At 44.3% G+C, this 24,286-nt stretch overlaps 1 protein-coding gene across 2 annotated transcripts in view; it reads left to right on the top strand.

Annotated features, from left to right (window-relative positions):
• The window catches only part of METTL24 (methyltransferase like 24), a 125,970-nt gene that overhangs the window by 21,103 nt on the left and 80,581 nt on the right, over positions 1 to 24,286 (top strand). For both annotated transcript variants that reach the window (XM_056125322.1, XM_056125323.1), the window contains one exon: positions 22,590 to 22,688. In XM_056125322.1, the coding sequence (XP_055981297.1) occupies positions 22,590 to 22,688 (99 nt within the window). Of the gene's footprint in view, positions 1 to 22,589; positions 22,689 to 24,286 lie in introns of those variants that run through there.

Below are 24,286 nucleotides of genomic sequence, written 5' to 3'. Positions count from 1 at the left end.
TCAGCCATGTTGGCTGCATGCAAGGCAAACGCCCTACCCGCTGTGCTATCGTTTGGGGACCACACCTGTCAGTGATCAGGGATTGCGGCTGCCTCTGTGCTTAGGGATCACTCCTGGTGGGGCTTACGGGACCAGATACTGTGCTACGGATTGAATCAGGGGGTCAGTGGCATGCAAAACAAATATTTCACCCTGTACTATCTTTCTGAAGCTTCTCCCATCCACTTTTGCATAAAGCACTACATGGAGCTCCCAGACTTGGTCAGAAGATGCGACTGTGGCCTTGTCAGCTATTATACCTCTTGTGGGAGTGAGTTCATCTCTTAGACTTCAGCCAACGTGACTCTGCCATTTTGTTTTCATCCTCACCCAAGGATGACTCTTGTCTTCTCGTTTGCAATAACTTGCCTGCAGGGTGTAGCTATGCATTTTGGGAGGGCATGTGTGTGAAAGGGAAGAGCAGTTATGCGAATCTCTTGCTTCTATACAACGTGCCGGCTCCCAAAATCTGGCTCTGTGGTTATCCCAAGTGGTTCTCATCATAGCAGTGAAATAGATGTTACTTCCTTTTTACTGGAGGGAATCTGCTAATTAACTGATTCAAGGTCAATAGAGATTACATAGCCTAGGGTTGACTAAGGTCGTAATTAATGTTGTTTCTTTCCTCTCGTGCGGGTACCTCCATGCAGAAATCTGGATCCCAGAAAAATATGATGATTACTATAGATTTTTGTTTCACTACTAAGGCCTCCTTAGATCCTTTCCAAGTCAACTAATGTATTTTAAAACTTAATTTTAGTTATATTGTCAGGTTGGAATTTCAAGCATGCCTTAAATTGCTTAGGAACAAATTTAAACTGATTATATAATTATGATAGGGAATGTAGTTTTGAATAGTGAATATTCATTTTGTGCAGAAATAGTAAAAAATGGCTTATCTAACTAATGTGCACTTAAGAGGACATTAACCTCAATCAGGAACAGACAGCTCCATCAGTTCTGAAACTGAAGTGCTTGAACTTATTTGGGTACCCTGGATACTGACAACTGTTTTGGAAAATCTGCATGCCTTGGTCTGAGGCCTGGGCAGGGATTGTTCTTATTTATAAAAGGAAACCACTAGGGCAGATTGGAGCCTGTTTAACACATAGGATATTGTAGGCTTTCTGGTATGGTGATGCTTTGAGACAAGGATGGGGCACCATCTCTTACAGATCATTTGGTACCTTAAATATATAGGTAGGCAGGATGCTGATAATTTAAATAAAAGTACATACATTTGACCATCACTAACGTAAGAGTAAAAGCAGATATTTAAAAAAATAGTTCTTAACTTAAAAAAAAAGATTTAATAACAAAAACATACAGTACCAGAAGTGTGGTAAGGGAAAATGGAAATTAAATTTTCTGTGTCTCTGAATTGAGCCTGAGAGTTGTTTTGAAACAAAAAATCCTGTTTAAAAATAGAAGTGAAGAAATAGGAACAGATTGGAGTCTGGGAGGGAACGAGAGAGAAGAGAGAAGCACAATAGGAAGGCTCTGTCTGAAAAGGGCACGAAAGCTTCTCCTGACAGCGTCACACCGCTCGCTGTTCCGGAGTCTTGACTGGCATCCAGAGAGTAAACAGGGATTCTCTCTCTCAAGGTAGAAAAATGGGTTGAAAATTTTTTGATGGAAACTTGGACAAACCTTCTAGCGCGCTGACCAGCTGTTTGTACAGACTTCATTGGAAGCTGATTTCAGAGAGTGCCACACATGCCACCAAGTCTTTAGTTTTGAATCAGCCCTGTACTATGCTGGGAAGTTCATGGGCGCTTAGGGGATGCGTGTGGTGCGGTGACGTGGCCCCTGTAAAACATAAACACGTACACCCCTGTAAACCAATGTACCCAATAAAAGAAGAATTTAGAAAACATAGTTAAACATAATAAACAGGGAAGAAGAGATAGTTCAGGGGTTAAGGTGCTTTACTTGCATTCAGCCAATCCAGGTTCTATCCCTGACACCCCAGCATGTGGTGGTCCCCGCCCCCCTCCCACCGCCTTGAGTCTTGCCAGGAATGATTCCTGAGCACGGAGTCAGGAGTAAGCACTGTGCACCACTGGGTGGGGTTCACCCACCTCTCCAAAAGACAATCACAAGAGGGATCAGAATCACTTGTCTGAGTTTTGCAAAACTCAGAAATCTCCCTAAGTACCTCCTATGAAGGACCTCTGCTAACCTCCTGTTTCCCTGGGGTTCACATGCCTTCAGAGACGAGGGGATGCTTGATACCTGCAGTGGGGTGGGCGCTTCCCTACCTCCCACCCTTCGCCTGACTGTTCCCACACAGTGATGTCACTGCTGTCTGCTATGCCCTCAGCAGACAACCAGGGTGTGGGGCCCCGACTTGTGGAGTTGGGATCCTTTTGGGGACCTGGCCAGGCATGGAGACTGGGACCCCCTACTGGCAAGCCAAGATTCAGTCCTTGGTCTCATTAAGCTGCTCTTGGGAGAAGAGCTGAGTTGATTTTGACAAGAAATAGCTCCTGATAATGATTTGTGTGTTACTTCACTTGGAAACAAGTGCTTGCTCTATGTTGTGAAAATGTCCGATGCTAAAAAGAAAAACGTTTTAAAATAAGGTAATTTGAAAGGCAATTTTCTCTTCAAAAAAAAAAAGCATTAGTAATAAAATTGCTTCAGGTACACTTTATGTTACTTTGCTGCAAATATTTGTGTTGTTTCTCCTCCCCACATTTACTGCCCTTCAAAATGAGCCTTATTTAAAATAAACCTATTTTTAAATTTCTTATATGAAAAGAAAAAGTTCGTTGCCAAATAAACACAGCAATACTTCCCAGTATATTTACTTTATCTCACTTGGTTTTAAATTAAAAAAAAAACTCTAGCTATATTTTATTTTATTGGGGTACTTCCTAGTTGTAGGGGATCTGGGGCCACCAGGGCTACATTTAGTGGTGCCCAGGAGGCTGTGTAGTGTTGGGGGCTGAACCCTGGGCCCTGCATGTGCCCTTACACCCCAATTTAAGCTAGCTCCTTGGCCCCTCTTCATTTCAAATAATTGGTTGAATTTAACTATAATATCCATTAGATTGTAAGTATGGGGTTACATGTAAATATTTAAGACTAAACAGTTTGCAAATCAATTTTGAGATGTTGGAATTTTTTAATCCCCCTCCAACCAGCTCTCATATTCCCATACCATCTTTTCCTGGGATAACCTTGGACAAATGAGTGTCTACTAGTGTGTCTCTTTCAGTTTGTTTCATCTGTTCATCTATGCTTATATACTTACATTGTATACATAGATGAAATCATCCAACAATTGCCTTTTTTCTTCTGATTTATTTCACTTTACATAATTCTCTCACACTATGTCATTTTATTGTGAACAGCAAGATTTTAATCTTTTTCACAGCTATGTAATACTCCAATGTATAAGTGGACCACCTTTTTAATCCAAGTAGCAATTGACTATTCTGCTTTTTTCATATTTTATCTGTTATAAATAATAATTCAATAAGCATTGGGGGTGGGTATAACTTTTGGGGTTAATGTTTTTATATTCTCTGGAAAGATACACAAATGTGGGCTTGCTAATTATGTGTAGTTCTAACTTTAGGCTCTTTTTAAAAAAATTATTTTTTGGTTTTGGAGCCACATCCCACAGTTTTTAGGACTTCTGACTCTGTACTCAGGAATCATTTCTGGTGGTGATGCACAGGGGTTACTCCTGGCTCTGCACTCAGGAGTTACTCCTGGCAGTGCTCAGGGGACCATATGGGATGCTGGGAATTGAACCCAGGTCAGCTGCGTGCAAGGCAAGCACCCTACCCACTGTGCTATCTCTCCAACCCAATAATAGACAATTTTTATATGCTTGTTGGCTATTATGATCTGAATTTGCATTACTGTAATAATAGCACTTTTTCATATGCTTATTAGCTATCTGCATTTACTCGTTTTAAAATTCCTTTGGGGGGCATATCCAGTGGTACTCAGGGCTTATTTCTGACTCTGTACACAGGAATAACTCCTGGCAGTGCTTGGGGAACCATTTGGGGTGCCAGGAAGGGAACCCAGGTTGGCCACATGCAAAGCAAGTGCCTTACCCACTGTACTATCTCTCTGACCTCTTCATCTACTCTCTAGAGAAGTATTGATTTCAGTCTTTGCTCATTAAAATATTTGGTTGCTTATTTGTTGATAATAAGCTGTATGAGTTCTTTATATACCTTGGATTAGCTTCTTTTCAGATGTAGGATGTGTAAATATCTTCGCCCATTCAGTAGGTTGTTTATTCATTCCTTTTATATTTTCCTTTTCAAAAACTTTCAATTTAATATAGTTCCAATTGTTTACTTTCATTTCCCTTCCTGTTGTGGTAAAGAATGTTTAAACCATAGTATTTATACGTATCAAACCATAATATGTATGTGTATGTGTGTGTGTGTGTGTTAGTCCTTCTGCCTGTTCCACAATTCTACTCCCCCAGCATTTCTTCACGATGCACCAACATTAGTTTAGCATTTTTTCTATTCATAATTGCACTGTTGTAACCTGCATTTGTGCAATCTACATTATAGGTACATACAGATTGCACCTATAATGAGCAAGTTGAGTAGAAACCTCATATACAAAGTAACGGATTGCAGTAATTGGTCACTGCTAGTCCTAGAGAAAGTAATTAAGACTGGGAATCATGAAAGGTACAGCTACACAGTCAAATCAATGCATATGCGTGTACATTTGTTGGCCAGTCTTGTCAGAGTAAGTAAAATCCTGGACTGTAATTTAGTCTCCTCCTAAAGCAGTAGAACAAAGCACATAAGAAATGAAGATGATTTTATGTCTTTGTCAATGTATCTGTGAATGATAGACTGATTCAACTGGTCCAGCACCACACACACACATACGTGTGTGTGTGTGTGTGTGTGTGTTTATTTTTCTTTTGGGAAGGTGTGTGGCTGCCAAGCGCATTTCTCAGGTCACATACCCAAGGCACACACTCAGGTATGTCACTGAGCTGCATCCCCAGCCCCAGTTAAGTTTTGTGCTCTGTCCTGCAAAAACACATCTCGGTTGCGTCACCCACCACTTCTGGTTTTGGTTTCTTCAAAGTGGAACAAGAACTTGACACTTGTGAAGTGCTCTGTATGCAGGACACCTCTAGATTTCAGTGACTTAGTTTTTCTCTTTTACAGTTATCTCACCCATACCTCATGTATTTAAAAATAGCAGCTAGCTTTGAATTGACTATTTTAAATAGAAAGCTAAATGTTTTAATTCAGCATACAGATTTTCTTGGTTTACCTTAGCTGAAATGATCTTACTAAGTAGCTTTACACTGATTTACACTGGTTTGGGAAACACTAAATGATTGCCAGTGATACTACAAGTAAACTGGTAGGAGCTGGAGAGTGTAGGTTGTGAAAAGGCTGAGAACCTGTTAACCAGTGGGTTTTGTAGAGACAGGTTAATGTACTTTTACTGTAATAGACACTCTGAAGAAAATCACACTGTGCATCATGTTTTAAAGAATGTTGGAGTTGGGCCTGAGGGAAAGTACAGCAGGTAAGGCACTTGCCTTGTACACACCAGACCCGAGTTGGATCTCTGGAACCACATATGATACCCCAAGCCCACCAGGAGTGATTTCTGAGTACAGAGCCAGGAGTAAGCCCTGAGCACAGCTGGGTGTGGCCTAAAAATAAAGGTAAAGGTAAAGGCCCTCCCGTTGATCATCGATTTGCTCGAGCAGGCCCAGTAACAAATAAAAAGAATATTGGAGTTATTTCACTTTACTTGTAAAATAATTTCCTACAAGGAGAAATGCATTCAATTACCTTAATAAGAATTTGCACAGCTTTCTTCTACTGGTTGAATGAGTAAAAATAGCTCAGAAGATCAATTGCTAAGATTTTTTTGGGATCAACCTCTTAAAACTAACATATTCTTCACCATTACTAGAACAATTACTTTTTCTGTATTTAACAAATAACTTCATAGCAATAAATATTTTTAGTGCCAAGATACCACACTAGTATTCTTTGGAATGATGAAGACAAACTTTCAGTATTATTAAAAAAACTGTGCTCTTCTTAGCAAGTATATTTGGATAAATCTAGCTTTAGGATTTTGCTCAACTTTATAATTTTAATGTAAAGAATATATACAGAGTCAGAGATAGTTCACTGGGCTGGAGTGCATGCATTGATTCTTAGCACCACATGGTCACCCAAATATCAGCAGAATTTCAGATCCAAACCACAGCTGGATATGACCTCCAAACCAAAAACAGTAACATATGCAATTTCAGCTTTAAAAAATTTAGGTTGGGAAGACTACCGAGGCAGTGCTCAGGGGTTATTCCTGGCCCTGCCCTCAGGAATTACTCCTGGTGGCCTTCAGGGACCATATGGGATGTCAACAGTACACAAAGCAAGTGCCCTACCACTGTACTATCTCTGTGGCCTCTTAAGCTTAAATTTTATGATGATTGGTGTGTAAATTTTCATTAAAATTTTTTTCATCCATTGAATCACTTTTAATGAATTGTTTTAAATCCTTAAAAATGCTTTCTCTCATTTCTCACAGGATTCTTGCTAAATTACTTGTAATATTTGAACAAAGTACAATCACAGACATTTAGTAGTATAATTTATTTTATTAAGTGAAAATAATTTTTATAATATATAATTACATAGTATTTGTACTAGTTAGGTAAAGCCCAGCTAGTGATCTACCTTCTTCCAAAATAATGAAAATATTGTCATCGATCCCAAGAACTATGCAATTTTCTCTCCCTCCTAGCCTAGATATCAGTGTAAATAAAACTATCTCAGAATCATTTCTGTGGGGCACTGTAAGAGAACTTAAGCACATTATGTCTTCACAAGGCTGAGAGAAGCAAGGTTCACACCCATGAAACAGGCTTACCAAACATTTGATACATTTGATGCAGTATAAAATGGGCATTATAGATCATAACCACTGAAGCACCTGCTTTAGTTTATTATGCACAGTGAAGAGGTTTCAGGGCTGGAGAGAAAGTATAGTGGGTAGGGTGCTTCCCCTGTAGACACCCTACCTAGTTTGATCCCAAGAACCCCATAGGGTCTCCTGAGACCCACTGGGAGTGACCCCAGTGTGCAGAGCCAGAAGTAACCCCTGAGCACCACCAGGTAAGGTCCCCAAGCAAAAAAAAAATTAAAAGAAGAGATTTCATGATTAGGAAATTGTGGGGAGAGGTTTGAGAAAATGGGCCTTAAAGAGTGTGTGAACTTGAAGTGAGTATTGTGTGCAGGAGAGAACTCAGGGTGGGTGGAAAAAGGCCTGAAACATCATGGTAGTGAAAGGATGCAACAGACCAGTGAGTGGGGTTTGTTTTGTATGTCCTTATGTTCTTTATCTGGATACCCCCTCCCTTCTCCAAAATCTTATCTAAGCAGTAATGCTCTTTGGTTACACTTATTTTCTCTCCTTATTCAGGAGTCACTGTCAACTGAAAGTAATCAGGCTTTAAAAGAACCAAAAGGCTGTTAATGCAAATCTAGGAAGCATGATGCAAGCCCTGGGTGTGAGTTCTGTCAGCATCAGAACACTGGGAAGTCCTAAGGGAGCAAGGCAGCACCATAGGTAGTTTTAAGTTATCATCTGTGAGAGTTCAGATTGGTCCTAAGTTTACCTGACAGTTGTTGACAGGTGGGCAGAAGTCTTCAGACAGAAGGCCGCAATGTGAGGGTTGTTTGTTTTTTCATGATTTTTTTCTCTCCCGGGGCAGAGGGAGTAGCCACTAAATTGCTGGGTCAGCACTGTAAAATCTCACCAGGAAGTTTCAATACCTAGAAATCTTGGCTTGAAATTGGGACAAGATGGAATTTGATTCAAAACTGCTTCCATATCACCCGCAACGCCCATAGCTTGTCACTTAGTGTCTTGTGGGGTAGCACAGGGGCAGTTTGGTGGGGAATCACATAATCATAACGATGACCTTTTAAAGAAAAACTAAATAAGTGCATTTTATTTTCTGTTAACTCAGTTTTATTGGAAGCACAGTGATTTAAACTACTGTTAATCATAGTTTCATGCAAACAACGTCCCAACACCACATCCCCCACCAGCGTGTGCTCCTCCCTCTCAGGGTCCCTCTCACCCACCCCTTCTCCCCTACCCTTTGGTAAGGTCAGTTCTGTACATCGTGTCTTTTACAAGGAACTATTGTCTTTGACTATTTGTCATTCTCTTACTATATTTCTTAATATCCACATTTCAGAGAGCTCATTCTGTTTCTGCCTCTCTCCTTTTGACGAACTATAAGTGCCGTGTAGGTATTTGTATCAGTCACTGTCACTGTCCTCCCATTGTTCATCGACTTGCTCAAACGGGCCCAGTAACATTGTGAGACTTGTTACTGTGTTTGGCATCTCTAATACGTCATGGGTAGCTTGCCAGGCTCTGCCATGTGGGTGAAATACTCTTGGTAGCTTGCTGGGCTCTCCAAGAGGGGCGAAGGAATTGAACTCGGGTCAGCTGTGTTGGCCGCATGCAAGGCAAACGCCCTACGTGCTGTGCTATTGCTCCAGCACCAGTAAGGGTAGGGTAATTTATGGTGCATCAATACACATCCTTAAAAGTTTCCAGGAGTAAGATAACAAAAAGTCTTAAAATTGTTTGTTTGGGGCCCCAAATGGAATAATCAGGGCTTACTCCTGGCTTTATGCTCAGAGGTCACTCCTGGCAGTGCTTAGAGGAACACATAAAAGTCTTATCCCCTGTACTATCTCTCTGGCCCCAGCAGGGCAATTTTTTTTTTCTTGGTCATGCTCCATGTCCAGCAGAGTTGTATTGAGGTGTTTTGGCAGGTGAGGTGAACAGCAAGGTCTCAACTTCTTGATGTCATTCAGGGAATGCTCACTGACCATATCTCAACTTAGGTAAACCATTGTGGTGGATTCCAAGGCCTGTATTCTCTCCCCCTGATCCATTCTAATACTCTGCAATTCACTGAGGAGTCATTTTCCATGCCATTTTCAGAACCACCAGTGAACTTCTTTTTGTTTCTGTTTTGGGGCAACATCTGGGTCTGCTCAGGTCTTATTCAAGCCTATGCACTCAGGAATTACTCTTGGTGGTGCTCAGGGGCCCATATAGGATGCCTGGATCAAATCCTGACTGGCAGTGTGCTAGGAAAGCACCCTACCTACTTGACTATTTCTCCAGCCCTGTTATCAGTGAAGTTTTTAGGGTGTTTTCCATCTTGACGATTAATTTCCTAAGTTTGTTATCCACTGCATCATTGGAAAACTAGGAAATAAAGAAGTAGGAAAACATCTGCATTTTACAGCATGATCACAGCAGATTTAAGCCAGTTTTAATTTGGGCAGGGGTGGGGTAAGTGGGGTGTGACCATTATGTGAAGCTTTTTAATTATATGCTGGTTTTCCTTAAAAACAGGGTGCGGCTATTATGCAGTGTTGACTTGGCAAACTCTGGGTCAGCTTGGAAAAGATAAAACAGAGCTGAGATACTTCAGCAGAGCAAACATGGAGGGAACTAGCAGCTGGAATCGGGGTTAGAGACCCATCCCTGCCTCTTCATACAGATTGGACTCTGGTATATCATTTTACCTGTCTGAGATTCATCTTCAAAGACACTGTAACAGAGTTACAGTTGGTTTAACTCATCCTTCAAGTCTCTTTGAACATGATACTCTACAAATATGAAGCAAGTAAAATTTAAAGCCAGAAATGGTTCTGATTGCCTGGTTTCTAGAACCTAGTTTGTTGTTGTTGTTGTTTTGTCTTCCCATTCTTCTACGTGGAAGAAAGTTGTTTTTATTTAGTGAAAGGACTGTTCATTCTACTTTTTCATAAAATTAAGAATATGGGGGCTGGAGCAATAGTACAGCAGGTAGGGTGTTTGCCTTGCATGTGGCCGACCCGGGTTCGATTCCTATCATTCCATATGGTCCCCTGAGCACCGCTAGGAGTAATTCCCGAGTGCAGAGCAAGGAGTAACCCCTGAGCATTGCCAGGTATGACCCCAAAAAGCATAATAATAATAGTAATAATAAAAATAAGAAATATGATTAAGGGTAAAGGAGAGAGCTCAAAGGACTGGAGTGTAGCCTGGCCACTCCCCAGCACTGCATGGCCTCCTGAGCACTGCTGGGTGTAGCATTGCTGGCGGACTCCCTTTCCACCCCTAAGAACATAATCAAAATTTCGTCAGCTCCCTATTTATTTTCTCAATCTATCCCTTTACTCCTGTTATTTCCAGTCTGAAATGGGGAGACTGGGTCAAGGTTAGCTGCCACTTTGGCTGCTTCTCTTTTAACGTTGGCAATCTTTACTCTCATTCACCAAAGAACTCAGTGGTCTTTGAATCTAGAGAGTTGTGCAGCAGAAAACCCAAAAGCAACCGACTTCCCCAAAGGGCTGCTTCTTTCAGCAGTTCCTCAACTCCTGAGAAGGTTCGCTCAGCGATAAGAGCGGTAGATCATTCCTTCCATTCAGGGTTTGAGACAGAAGAGCTTTTCATTCCAGAATTGTCCAGCCTGCTTTCTGCCTCCTCTTATGCTGCTGGCAGCTTCCCATGGGTGAAAATATAAAATAAAATTTTGAGGCTGCTTCTAGTTGTCCAGCATTATAACTTATTGTACATTCAGAGTGAAAAATGTTCTATAAGTGCAGAATCATGCAAGGAGGTTTCAGAATGGGAGTCTTATCTCTAATTGTCTAGACAATTCAGGCGGCCAACTGCTATATATTAGTAAAACAGACCAGAGAGTACAATATGGATAATATGAGAAGCAGAAACAATGGTAAACACAGTACTGAATGAACATGTCTTTCACACTGAGAAGTCTGTGTGTACATACACTGCATGCAGGGGTACACAGTTTTGTGTGTCCAGTGGTTTGTGCTTGCTCGAATGTGGTAGCCTCATCAGAAAGAGAGCAGGGGCCAGGGAGATAGTACAGCAGGTAGGGAACTTGTCTTGCAATGCTGGCCAACCTAAATTCGATCCCCAGTATCCTATCTAATCCCTCAAGCCCACCAAGAGTGATTCCTAAGTGCAGAGCCAGGAGTAACCCCTGAGCACTGCTGGGTGTGGGCCTTAAAACCAAAACCAAACCAAAACAAAGGAAGTAAGCAAACCCTTCGCTCTTGTTGAATGGTGTGACTGAGCTGGAGACATACTTGGTACTTTTCCTCACACCACAGTGAACTGGCCTGCTTATGGAAGAGCACCTTGATTTTGCTCATGTCCTTTCTTTAAGGAGGCCATTGAAACCATGTGCAGCTTTTACAGTGGGTTTTCAGAGTGGCTTTGGGGCCCTGTGGCTCTGGTCTTGGGGTGCTCCGAGTGGTCCCAAGGAGGAATCATTTCAGCATTGACCCCTGTTCCCTTGCACTTGGTGACTTTGGAGGGCACATTTCAATTCCATTTGGTGATACAAATTACTTCTTAATTATTGTTCAGCACTGAAACTCTTTCCTGTACATAGCTCAGCTGCACAGAGCTTTATGCTTAACATTTTGGAAAAATTTCTTGATTCAAGTAGCTGCCCGTTGGATGCTCTGGGGCATCTACATGGGTGGGACTGGCTGCCCCAGGATCCCAGAGAGGGAACCCCTGGAAGAGACTTGTGTTTGGTCTCAGGATTAAGAAGTGATGTGACCTGAGAGGCCCTGGGTTGCATGTGAACTTGAGATTGCAGTACAGGCCCTGTACTGCATTTTGCACATCTCTGTTTCATTGCATTTTACAATCCCTGTTTCATTGCTCTTCCACATCCTGGTGGTTTTCTCTCCTCCTCCTCCTCCTCCTCCTCCTCCTCCTCCTCCTCCTCCTCCTCCTCCTCCTCCTCCTCTTCCTCCTCCTCCTCCTCCTCCTCCTCCTCATCATCATCATCATTGTCATCATCATCATCATCTCCATTGCCGTTGGTAGCTACCCAGAATTCCAAGGATCCTTGAAATGGCTTTATAAGGGTGCTGGGGAGCTTCCAGCCCCATAGACCCATGTTTGGGGGAACTGGTGCATATCTGGGGGAAGATGTGAATGGGCTAAAATTTTTCTGATTGAAATGAGTCTTGAACCCTAGAAGTTGGGGTTGAGATGTTATTAAGGGCCCAGTATTCTGAGCCTCAGAAAGTTGGGGCCCCTTTTTGATTTTGAGCAGGTTCTACACGCATGTAGGGGTGGCGTGCAGGGGAGAATCCTTTGAAATGTGGTTTCTAAATTCCTATTTACTTTCATAGGCAAATATTTTTATATACACTACTTTCGAAAGATAAATAAAACTTCCTCTTTTCCTGGCTGATGTATTACCTTAGTGATAGCTGAGATTTGACATTTGATTACTTGCCGTGGATCATAGACAATGCAGTATCTTTAATCACAAAAATCTCTGCATTTCACCAGGTCTAGACATTCAAATCCCTTTTCTAGCATCTATGATAAAACCTTTAATACATTATGGGTTTTTTTCCTCCTGTGTTTTACCCTCATGTGTTTCCATCTTACCCACATGTGAACTATTTTAATACACACAAAAAATGTAAATTTAAAGATACCAGTTTAAGAACAAAGCTCTAGTCATATATATTTTTTCTATTTTTGGCATTTAAAAAATTATTGATTTTTTGCTTTTGGACCACACCAGTGGTGCTCAGGACTTACTCCTGGCTCTGTGCCCAGAGACCCTGGCTGTCCTTTGGAGCATATGCTGGGGATCAAACTCAGATTATCTGCTTGGAAGGCAAGCCCCCTACCCACTGCACTCTCCCTAGCTTAGTCTTCTTGGCATTTCTTTCCAATGCATCAGGATACCTGAGGAAATAAATCTAGAGTTCAAAGTTTATTCCTCCCTGTCCTTGATTTTCTTTCTTTCTTTCTTCTCTTTTCTTTTTCATTCCTTCCTAAAAGTGATCAGAGCCATTTTGAATGATAGTGCACTTTTTTCCTCTTCAGAGTTGATTTGATTTCTGGTTCCCTGCCTTCCAGCCTACACTCTATGTAATGATGCAGAGGCGGCAGATTGCTGGGGAAAAGATTCAAAATGCTGCTCTGGATTAGGCTTTCAGCATGCACACTGTCTGCTGCCAGAGCTACTGAGCAGATGGCCTTGGAGAGGTGGGACTGGACATAATAGGGAGCAGACCCCAGGGTAGAGGTGCCGCTGGGACTGGCTGCCTCTGCCCTTTCCCACCTGCTCATTTTGACCCTGTCTCACTTTCCAATCCTGGCAAGATTAAGAGACTCTGTTTTTCACTGCTCTTGTTCTAATTTTTTATCAGTTTGATTACAATGTGCAGAGACATAGATTTCTTTAGAACGTTTCTGATTAGAGTTTGCTGAGTTTCATGACTCTTTAAATCATGTCTGTTGTCAAATTTGATCATCTTTCAGCATTCTAACTTTTTTTTTTCTCTCCACTGCATTCTCTTCTTTTACTTCTCTGGGCAGCCAATGACTGAGTATTTGACTTTCTGATCTTGTCCCACAAGTTCATGCAGCTCATGTCATTTGAAAATAGTCATTTTTTTTCTCTTTGTTTTTCAGTTAGATCCTATATCAATCCTATCTACTGATGTGTCTTCAAGTCCACCAACTCTTTCTGTGTCATTCATCCTACTATTGGGCTGGAGTGATAGCATAGCGGTAGGGCGTTTGCCTTGTGCGCAGCCAGCCCAGCTGAGCCAGGTTCCATTCCTCCGCCCCTCTCAGAGAGCCCGGCAAGCTACCAAGAGTATGTTGCCCGCACAGCAAAGCCTGGCAAGCTACCCATGAGGTATTCAATATGCCAAACACAATAACAAGAAGTCTCACGATGGAAACGTTACTGGGCCCGCTCAAGCAAATTGATGAACAACAGGAGGACAGCGATACAGTGATTGAGTTTATCAACTGAAATTTCAATTTTGTATTTTATTCTATGTTTCAGGTTTAAAATATTTAATTTTTTCTTTTGCATCCTATTTCTTTGCTGAAACTTCCTTCTTTCCACTGGTTTTAGGAACGTACACTCTTATTACTGTGTTCTTTGCTCTTAAGTCTTTGTCAAATAATTCCAACATCTGTGTATTGCCAAAATTGGCATTTGTTGGTTATTTTTACCCCATACCAATTAAGACTTTCTTGATTCACCATATGCTCTGTAGTTTTATATTATATTTTTGACATTATATTGAGAGACTGTGAATTGTGCTTATGTGCTATAGATAACCGTGCGTTTGTTTTAATAGGCAGGTTAAGTTTAGACCTCAAGTTCAGGTAGCCTATTTGTGAACTGTGATTTCAGTATCAGTTCTGTTCAAAAACTGCTTTCAAACCCAGTGTTTTCAGCTCTGCCCCTTACGCATGCCAACCTGTGTGATTGTTCAACTTCTCGTCTTTTACATGCTTGCCAGATCAGATCTATGCATCATCATGTGGTTACCCATTTAGTCTAGGACCTCACAAGTCACTTTCAGGGGGTAACTCTCCTTTTCTGAGATTTCCCCCAGAATATTCCAGATTCTAGTTTTCTCTGGACCTCTGGCCGCGAAGGTTGGTCTCTTGTTACCCTACTCTGCATAGGATTTGCTGCTTACTTCCTGTGGTTGTGAAGTTCAAGACCAGGCTGTGGGTGGAGGCAGAAAATCCCCCAAGCTGCTCACCTCACCCTCTTGGTGCTACAGCCTCAGACAGGAAAGGAAGCTTTGCTCTGCTCAGAGCTTCGATGCTCCTGTTGCAGCTTCTCTCATCACAGCAGCAGGGGAATTAGGCAGGAGGTGCAAGAATGAACCAAAGGAGAAGGGAGAGCACCGAGGGGATTCTCAGGGCTCTCTCTCAGCATTAGGAGCTCCAGCACATCCTTAAGCCTTCACTCTCTTGTGAAGCTGCCCTCCCCCTGCTTCTTTGAATCCTTGTCTTCCCCTCGTCTGCTGCTAGTATTTACTTTGCAGAATCCTCAAAGAGCGCCTCTGTGCATTCTGGCCAGATGTCACGGCCGCGATCAATGTTTGATACCGGGTGGGTGTGAGCACCCATTTTAATCAGAGATGAAACTGGTATTCTTTTGTGAAGTTTCCATTGTGATTTTTTTCCATGGGGTAGTGAAAATTTGCAGGGGTGGAGGTAGGGGTGGGGTGCTCACAGCTGGTGGTGCTCAGAGGCTTTTTTTAACCCTGTGCTCGGGAGTGACCCCTTGGACCTTATGTGGTGCTGGGGATTCCACCCGGGTCAGCAGAATGCAAGGCAAGCACCTTCATTCCTGTACGATCTGTCACCCAGTGTTCCTGAATTTTAAAGGCCATCATGACCCATGTAGCTGACCTCTGCTCCTTGTGAAACAGGATTGAGACAAAGGCTGATGGCATAAGATTCCTCAGGGGAAGATGAGCTGATCTTTAAGCCCTTGATCTTTAAGCCTCTCTAAGCCCTTGGCCACATTCCTCCAAAGCCTGTAAAGGATGATTCCTAGGGGGCGCCCCAGGAAGGTGGTGGGTGCAGACACACCTCATCGCATCTGGATTTAGGGTCTGTGCAGGGACCGGTTGGTTTACACCCCTCCCCCACCCCTCCCTCAAACCCCTTCTCCTTCTAAAAGGAATCAACAGTTTCTTTCAATCATTGGTTCCTGCCCACTAACAGCTGCTCTTAATTAGCACAAAATTGCAGCAAAATTGCTAAATAAATATATTTTACTTGTTTGGGGTTTGTTTCTCCCAGAAAGCCCAGGCTTCCCTGACATCAACATATGCTCTGCGTATTATTTAGTTTGAATCAAAGACTCAAACTCGCGCTTTTCCACGGACACAGAATCTTTAGCCATGTTTCTTCACAGAAAATTGCTGGTTCAAAAGTCCTTCCAGAGCTTCCTCACTGCAGGAATGTGAATTTGAGAGGATGACTTCATAAAAATGTCCCTAAACACTCTAGCAATTATTCATCATGATAAACTGATCACTTAAATCATTCATCATATACTTTCATCACCAAAGAATTGTGGCATCAAAATATATAGGAATGGGCATTTAGGGGCCCTTTTTGGGCTTATTAGATACTTTTTGTTTATACAAGAAATGTATGAAACTTGCTTTTACCATCAGTATGTATTCTTGTTCGTTCTTGCTCATTTGGCAATTCCCCCAGTGCTGCATGAGATATGGGGGGAAAGCTGCCTATGAAGAGGGGCAGCCATTAATCCGAATTTCAAAGCTAAGGAAGGTCTTATACAGGCAGAATAGATCATTCTTTTCTTGTCCTGGGTGGATTTGATTTTTTTTCCTTTACTTCCTGAATGAATATATTTGTGTTATGTGCAAGTGGACTGGAGCGATAGCACAGTGGCAGGGTGTTTGCCTTGCGCGCAGCCAGCCTGGCCGAGCCGGGTTCGATTCCTCTGCCCCTCTCAGAGAGACTGGCAAGCTACCGAGAGTATCTCGCCCTCATGTCGCGGGTAGCTTTGCCAAAGCCCGGCAAGCTACCTGCGACCGTATTCAATATGCCAAACACAGTAACAACAGGTTTCAAAATGGAGACGTTACTGGGCCCGCTTGAGCAAATCGATGAACAACGGGAGGACCATGACAGTGACAGTGACAGTGTAAGTGTGTAGGGAATTAGGCAGATGAGTATTTTATTTTATTTTGCTAGAAGAGTATTTTATTTTATATATTTTTTAAACTGAGTAGTTCATTTTAAAAAATTGTTGTTAAAGCACTGTGATATACAAAATTATTCATAGTTGAGTTTTAGTCATGCAATATTGTAGCACTTATCCCTCTACCAGTGTCAACTTCCCTCCACCAATATTCCCAGATTTCCTCCTACATCCCAACCCTCAGACTGCCCTCTTTTTGCTTTTTTTTTCCTTTTGAGCCACGGGGTTATTCCTGGTTCATGCACTCAGGAATTACTCTGGCAGTGCTCCGGAGACCATATGGGATACTGGGAATCGAACCTGGGTTGCCGTGTGCGAGGCAAATACCCTACTCACTGTGCTATCACTCCAGCCCCCAGCCTGCCTTCTTGACAGGCACACCCAGATGTACTCAGGGCTTACTCTAGGCTCTGCACTGAAGAGCAGTGCTGGTGGAGCTGCTCCGGGTGGAGCTGGGGGGCCACATTGGGTACCTTTGCATTACCTTTGCATTACCCACTACTATTGCTCCATCCCCGAAGGAGTCACTTCTTAATTTTTTGTGATGTAGAATCTCGGAGAGCTGCAGAAACCAACCCCCAGCAATGCAAATTAGCAAGGGCTTTGCTGTCCTTAATCATAATATTTGGAATTTTTCCCCCCTAGATAATCAAAACCTAGAAATCAGATTACCTTTTAGTGAAGATTTCCTGGAAAAGGCACCAGATAATATCTGCACACATGCAAAAGGGGCTGTTTTCTTTCCTCAGAAATCAGAACACTTTCTTCTTGGATATTTTTTCATATTGAGTGAGGGGCCCTGTTGTGGAGGGGGGACAGATTCTAATGATTTAGAGGACAGGACTTCAGATTTCAAAGCAGTAGAGGAGCTCCATCTCTGCAGCCTGGCCACTTCTCTGTGTCATTCACTGGGTCTGCTCTATTTGACATTTTTACTCAAGAATGTTGGGGAGGGGGCTGGAGCAATAGCACAGTGGGGAGGGTGTTTGCCTTGCATGCGGCCAACCTGGGTTCGATTCCCACCATCCCATGCATTTGTTTTCTGGCATTTTTTTTGGGAGTAATACTTGTCTCTCCCATCCCTTTGAACTTACTTTGCCCCCTGCAGAGGTTTTTGCCAGAGCATCCCATATGGTCCCCTTAGTAATTCCTGAGTGCAGAGCCAGGAGTAACCCCTGTGTATCTCCGGGTGTGACCCAAAAAGCAAATAATAATAATAATAATAATAATAATAATAATAATAATAATGCTGGGGAGTAGCCGAGCCCCAAACAACAGCACCTGGACCATCTTCAGCTTCAGCTGCTCCTTTAACTATCTGAAGAGGAAGTGGGGGTGGTACCCTTTGTGCCACCTCAGGACTGATGGGATAGCAGCCAGTTTCACCACTTGATATGGAGCATGTGAATAATGGTGTGTATCCTGGCATTTGGGAAATTATTTGGGGTAAAATTATCATAACAACTATTTTTTCTTTCCCCAAGAAAACCATAATTCTTTTTCCTCTCGATCTACTAAACACCAACCATTGGTGCCTTCAGTGCTCAGAGAATTCTGTTCGTGGGTTTTTTGAAGGACAAATATTGATGTGTGCACTGGAGAATTAAGACAAATGATAATTGAAAGAGATGATAAAAGCTAGTGGTTTCCTCGGGGAAATAATCACGAACTGCTGTCAGACCGATTCCAATAAGAACATTGCTTTATGTGAAATGTTTTTTAAACAGCTCAACCAAAAGCTCTGAGCCAGAGTACCTCGGAGGGCATCTGTTTGCTGGATGTTTCTATTATATCCCTACCCGAGACCTCTCCACTCAGTATTTACTGTTCCAGCTGCTATGTTTAATTTCTTCCTGGTCAACAGTGAGTCAGAAACAAGACCCATCAGATTGCAGGTGAATCCTTGTTTGTGGAACCTTTAAGATAATTCTAGAGTTTTACCCTATTGATTCACCATCATTGACTGGGGATATTATTTTTGTGTTAGTCCAGGTGAATTGTTTGTGCTTAAGGTTGCTATTTAATGACGCTCTAGGGCTCCTGACAGCGGAGACTGCTTCCCAAGGTCTGCATTTGTTTTCTGGCGTTTTTTTGGGAGTAATACTTGTCTCTCCCATCCCTTTGAACTTACTTTGCCCCCTGCAGAGGTTTTTGCCAGAGTCCCTTGTCTATTGATTGGTTTACCCTGCTGTGCCCAATTCAGTTATAACATAGAGGTGAGCAGGAGGTCCAAAGGCCACAGAATAAATGCATCACCTGCTGATCAAGTCTGTTGCCTCTTTCTAGAGGATTCTGTAGGCGGCCTTCTGTTTGCTCCTTGAGATCCCTCTTGCTCCCTGTTTCTTCTGCTTTGCTCCCCAGGAAGCTGACCTGTGTGAATCCAACATGGCTTCCTTTGTTTCTCCCTTCCCAGTGGGTAGGACTTGGGTGGGGATTGCCATAGAACAGATGTGACAGGATTGACTGGACTCCTGAATCAAAGACTGAGTCCAGTTCCTCTCATCCCTCTCCTTCGCTCCTTGAGGATTTGGGTTAATTAGGCCTCTCTGGGTTGTCAAGCACAGGTGGTTTCTGCACAACCTCCCCACGCCTTGGAAGATCGTTTCACAAAATTCCTCTGTTATTTACCCAAATGATAAAACGGGTATTATCTAGATCTGACCTGTTTGATTTCCATTCTTTCAAGTCAACATTCTCTTCAGGGCTGGTCTGCCTCTGAATCAGGATCGAGGAGAGCCTGACTGGTGGATCAGCCTCGGCCTGGTTTGCATATCCCTGGAACCCAGCCAGGCCGTTTGTTGACTTACTGTCTGTGGCTCTCACAGGAGAGGAATCACCACAGAAACCAAATGGCTGCAACGCTAAAATATTTGCTCTTTGACCCCCTCAAGGAAAAGTTTACTGATTTACAGGCAAACCATGGTATGTGAACTTTATCATTTCCATCAAGAAACTCCGGGACCAAATGCTGAGGCTTTGCGGGGGTGGATGGAGAGGTGGTGTAGGTCTTAGACAAAGAGATGGGAAATTCTCAACCCCAGGCCTGGAAAAGCTGACATGGGCCAGGCCAGGCCGGGAGATACTACAGGGGTTAAGGTGCTGCCTTGCAGGCCACTGAGAACAGACCGGCAGCCCTGACACCTCACCCCCACCCCCAAAGCTGGCTGAGCCCAGTAGCCTCAGCACCCTGGGAAGCAGGAGCTCTTGATCTTTCAACACACACAAAAATGTGAACAAGCAAAAGCGAAGAAGCCTTTGTGTGGAAATATGCTTCAGTTTATGGCTTCATCATGACGTTGCTCACCTGAAAAAATGGGCTCCCTGCAACATCCCAGCATTTTCCTATCAAAGTGACTGGGGCCCCCCTGGGCCAGTCTGGGTTTCATTCCTATCTGCACTTGGCACGGAGTGGCCGGCGCTCAGTAAATATTGTCGGGGCAAATGGCCATCAACATCTCGAGCAGAGAAGGTAGACAGAGCCAGGGTGGGAGCAGGCGGTGGTGACTGGGAAGATAAATTGGTCTGTGTGCACGGCTGTCTCTGATTAGCGTCTGCCTGCTCAGTGTTCACAGAACAAGAACTGCAGGAAGAAAAGGCTGGTTTCCCTGAAGAGGTGCCCCTCAGGGCAGCCTGACAACATAATTTGCAGGGCTTGATGCAAGATGAAAATGCAGAGGCCCTTTGTTCAAAAAAAAATTATTGAATTTCAAGACGATGTCAGCAAGCATTGACTCAAGGAGGTTTTCCTAAGACCGGGGTTGTCGAACCACCCCTCACCCCCCCCCCCCCACCCCCCCAGTCCCATGCAAACTGATCCTGTGGGAGGATTCCCCAGGAAAAGGCAGCCAGCAGGAAATGATTTGGGGGTGTTTTTTGAAGCCAGAGAATTGCAGGGAGTTCAGCCACTGCCAGGTGGCAAGGCCCGGTCTGAATGCTTAGACTGAGCAAAAATGCTTCCTTCCTTCCTTGCAAAGGGTTTCTGCTGATCTCAGACCCATGAGCCAGTGCTTGCCCCTTCCTCAAACCCACACCCCAGGCTTCCTTGCTTGGTCCACATTCTTCTTGCTGTCAGTTTAACCCAAATTCTAAGTGCACTCCCTTCCCAGTTAGGAGTCACCCATCATACTGGTAATAAAGGCTCCAGCCTATCCTGTAGAAGGTTGCTTTTTGGGGGGTGCTAGATGGTTCCTACTTGAATCATTATCTATTCGGACCGTCATAAAATTGAATCCTACAGAAGACTGGGGGTAGGTGGGGTGACATAGATGTCCACAAAAAATGTAGATGACTTCCAGCGTGACCCCCAGGCTGAGGTCTCAGGGAAATATCAGCAGGCAGGAGTGCTTCTATGTTGACATCTTGAGTTTTCATACATAGAGTCAGCCACTAGGGAGTTCTGTGGTATCAGTCTGAGAAGAGCATAATTCCAAGAATGTGGGCCCCACCTCTCCCCTCCCAGAGGCCCTGCCTCCCAATATCTTACCACTGGGCATTAGAATTTTGACATCCAGATCTGGGGGTTAGGGCCAATGTGTGTACATAGCACCCCCACACATGTCTGTTTGGGGGCGATACCCAACAGTGCTCAGGGCTTACTCCTGCTTCTGTGGTCAGGGACCACTCCCGGTAGGCTCAGGGGACCATATGTGGTACCTGAATGGAACCCAGGTGGTCTGTGTGCAAGCAAGTGCCTTCCCCGCTGTGCTCAGTCTGGCTCATTTTCTTCTGGAGCCTCCCTGCAACCTTCATTCTTGCTACTGATGAGGTGGCACATTTACCCCTAACAGTCACTCCTGGGAGCACCGTCATGTCCCTCCCTTCCTTCCTTCCTTCCTTCCTTCCTTCCTTCCTTCCTTCCTTCCTTCCTTCCTTCCTTTCTGCCCGCCCTCCCTCCCTCCCTCCATCCGTCTTTCCTTCCTTCCTTCCTTCCTTCCTCCATCTTTTCTTCTTCCCTTCTTCCATCCTCCCTCCCTCCCTCCCTCCTTCCTTCCTTCCTTCCTTCCTTCCTTCCTTCCTTCTTTCCTTCCTTCCCTCCCTCCCTTCCTCCCTCCTCCCCACTCCTTCCTTCCTCCCTTCTTCCATCTTTCCTTCTTCCCTTCTTTCATCCTCCCTCCCTCCCTTCCTTCCTCCCTTCTTCCCTTCTTCCCTCCCTCCCTCCTCCCTCCTTCTTTCCTCCCTCCCTCCCTTCCTTCTTCCCTCCTTCCTTCCTTCCCTCCCTCCCTACTCCCTCCCTCCCTCCTTCCTCCCTCCCTTCTTTCCTTCCTCCCTTCTTCCCTCCCTCCCTCCCTCCTTCCTTCCTTCCTTCCTTCCTTTCTTGCTTTCTTCTTCCTTCCCTCCCTCCCTCTCTTCCTTCCTTCCTTCCTTCCTTCCTTCCTCTTTTCCTTTTTTCTTCTTCCTTCCCTTCTTTTTTCCTTTTCCTTCTCCTTCCTTCCCATTTTTTCATACCTAGCATGGACTTGTCATGGTTCCATGCTCAGGAGTAAACCCTGGAGGCTAGAGGAATGCAAGGCAAGAGCCCTACCCCTCTACTCTCTCCATGGGTCCTATGGGCAAGTTTCTGAGGCTCATAGCTGTGGACATAGTAGAAGACAGAGGTTTTGTTCTTGCTCAAGGGGCTACACAGTATGATACAGAACTGTAGCTGAACGAGCCGGATAGCATCAGTGGAGTTCTCCTTCCACCCCAAGTTCAGTTGGCCCCAGGTCTTTGCTGTCTCTGGCTTAACCTGGTAGCTGGGCTCAGGTCCTGTTTGTCACCCTGATGGGGTAAGGGCAGCAGCAACAGGAGCCCCACCTTCTGGGTGCAGAAGTCTCTACTGGCAGACTGCAGCCGTGCACCCTACTTGATACCATGTCCTACCATGCCCTCACATCCCCCCTCTCAGACAAGTGGGCCCTCACACATGGTCCTGTGCCTTCTTTCCCCGCAGGGGTCCCGGTGGCACATTGACCTGCAGCCGTGGGCAGGCCCTGCACAGTCCCTGGAGGAAGAAGCCTCGAGGTTCCTGAAGTACATCAGCACCACCCAGGTAGAGTGGTGGGCTAGAGGGTTTGGAGCGGGTGTGGGGTCCCATCGCTCCTTTCAAGGAAGGACTTGTCAGTTGGGTGTGGGGAGCTTCTCAGAGATTCCTGAGAGGGACCCCGTTTTCCCTCACTTAGAGATGGCTAAGATGCTTTCCATTTGCCTCAGCACCCTCCTGAAATATTGGCGCCATTCACCTGATGAGCTTTAAAGACCCACTCTAGAGAAATGCTTTGGGGGTGGAGGTGTGGGAAATCGCCTGAAGTGACAGAGTCGTACCCAGGAGTAGGCACTCAAGCGTGTCACAAAACCAAACTATCCTCTGGAGGTCCAGGTGTCAGTTTTGTATTTGGAGGAATCTTGCCTCTTCAATTCTCCTCTGCAGACACAGGGCCTGTGGGACAAACCACAAAGCAGAGAGCACTTTGCATTTTGCAGGCAGCTCTGGGGAGACCAATAACCCCACAGGCTCTCTGGGTTTCAGGCTCTTAAAATCGCTATGGGCAGCGGTGGTCTTTATTGGCAACTTGACACCCTGTGGCAGCTCCGGCCCTGATCCATGGACTGGGTCAGAGCCCAGAGCAGGCAGACACGGTCCCCAAGGAAAGTTGTGGCTCCTGACACATTAAGCAGGATGCTCCGTTCACAAATAAACTCATGTCGACAAAAGACAGACATGGTGAAAGAAATCAAGGCCCAAGGGAAACTTTTCCCCCAGATGGAGAGACACTAGCATCTTAGACACTGAGGAACTGAGACTGTCTGAGGGGTCCCTCCCCACCCCAACCCGGAAACTGCTTCGTGGGGCCGGGGTGCCTCTTATTCTGGGGAAACATGATTCCGTGGTTCTTTTTAATCTCCCTTCGACCCTCTGGAGGAAGATTGATTCCTCATCCTCCACCAATGGGCTGGAGAGATGGGTCAGATTTAAAGTGAAGGTCTTGCATATATACCAACCCCACTTCCATCCCCAGCACTGACAGGAGTGACACCTGAACACAAAGCCAGGAGTTGCCTTTGTGTTCTGCTGGGGTAGCCTATGACATCTCCCTGTACCAAAAAACAAAACAAAAGCAAAAAACTATCACTGACAGCAAAAGGCAGTTTTTCTTCTGGGAGTAGGGGAAACACTCACCTGTGCTCAAGGCTTACTCCTGGCTCTGTGCTCAGGGATCACTTGGCAGGCTCAGAAGAGGACCATATGCGGTTCCTGGGATTGAACCCGGTTTGGTTGCATGCAAGGCAAGCACCCTACATGCTGTGTTCTCACTCTGAACCCACAAAGGCTATTTTCACCTGTGGGATAAAATACATTTCTAGATTTTAAAAATTATTATTGTGTATTTTTTTCCTAACAGTTCTGGGGCTCTAACTCAGGGCCTCTAAAACCCAGGATTTTACCACTGAACTGCATCCCCAGCCCACATTTCTAGATCTTTAGAAAAAGAATTTAGAGGTAAGGGAAATGAAATTTCTCATGCCATGCAGTTTCTCAGGAGTTTTATATTTGTCACCTATACCTGGAAGTAAAATCTTGTTGACTTCCTCCTGAGTAATGGGATGATAAATTGGTCCCTGTGCTGTACATAATTTCATCTTGTTTTG

The sequence above is a fragment of the Sorex fumeus genome, unplaced genomic scaffold, assembly GCF_029834395.1.
Source record: "Sorex fumeus unplaced genomic scaffold, SorFum_2.1 ptg000054l, whole genome shotgun sequence".
Lineage (NCBI taxonomy): Eukaryota > Metazoa > Chordata > Mammalia > Eulipotyphla > Soricidae > Sorex > Sorex fumeus.
The sequence above is the reverse complement of the archived record's forward strand: the minus strand, read 5'-3'. Positions and strand labels throughout refer to the sequence as shown.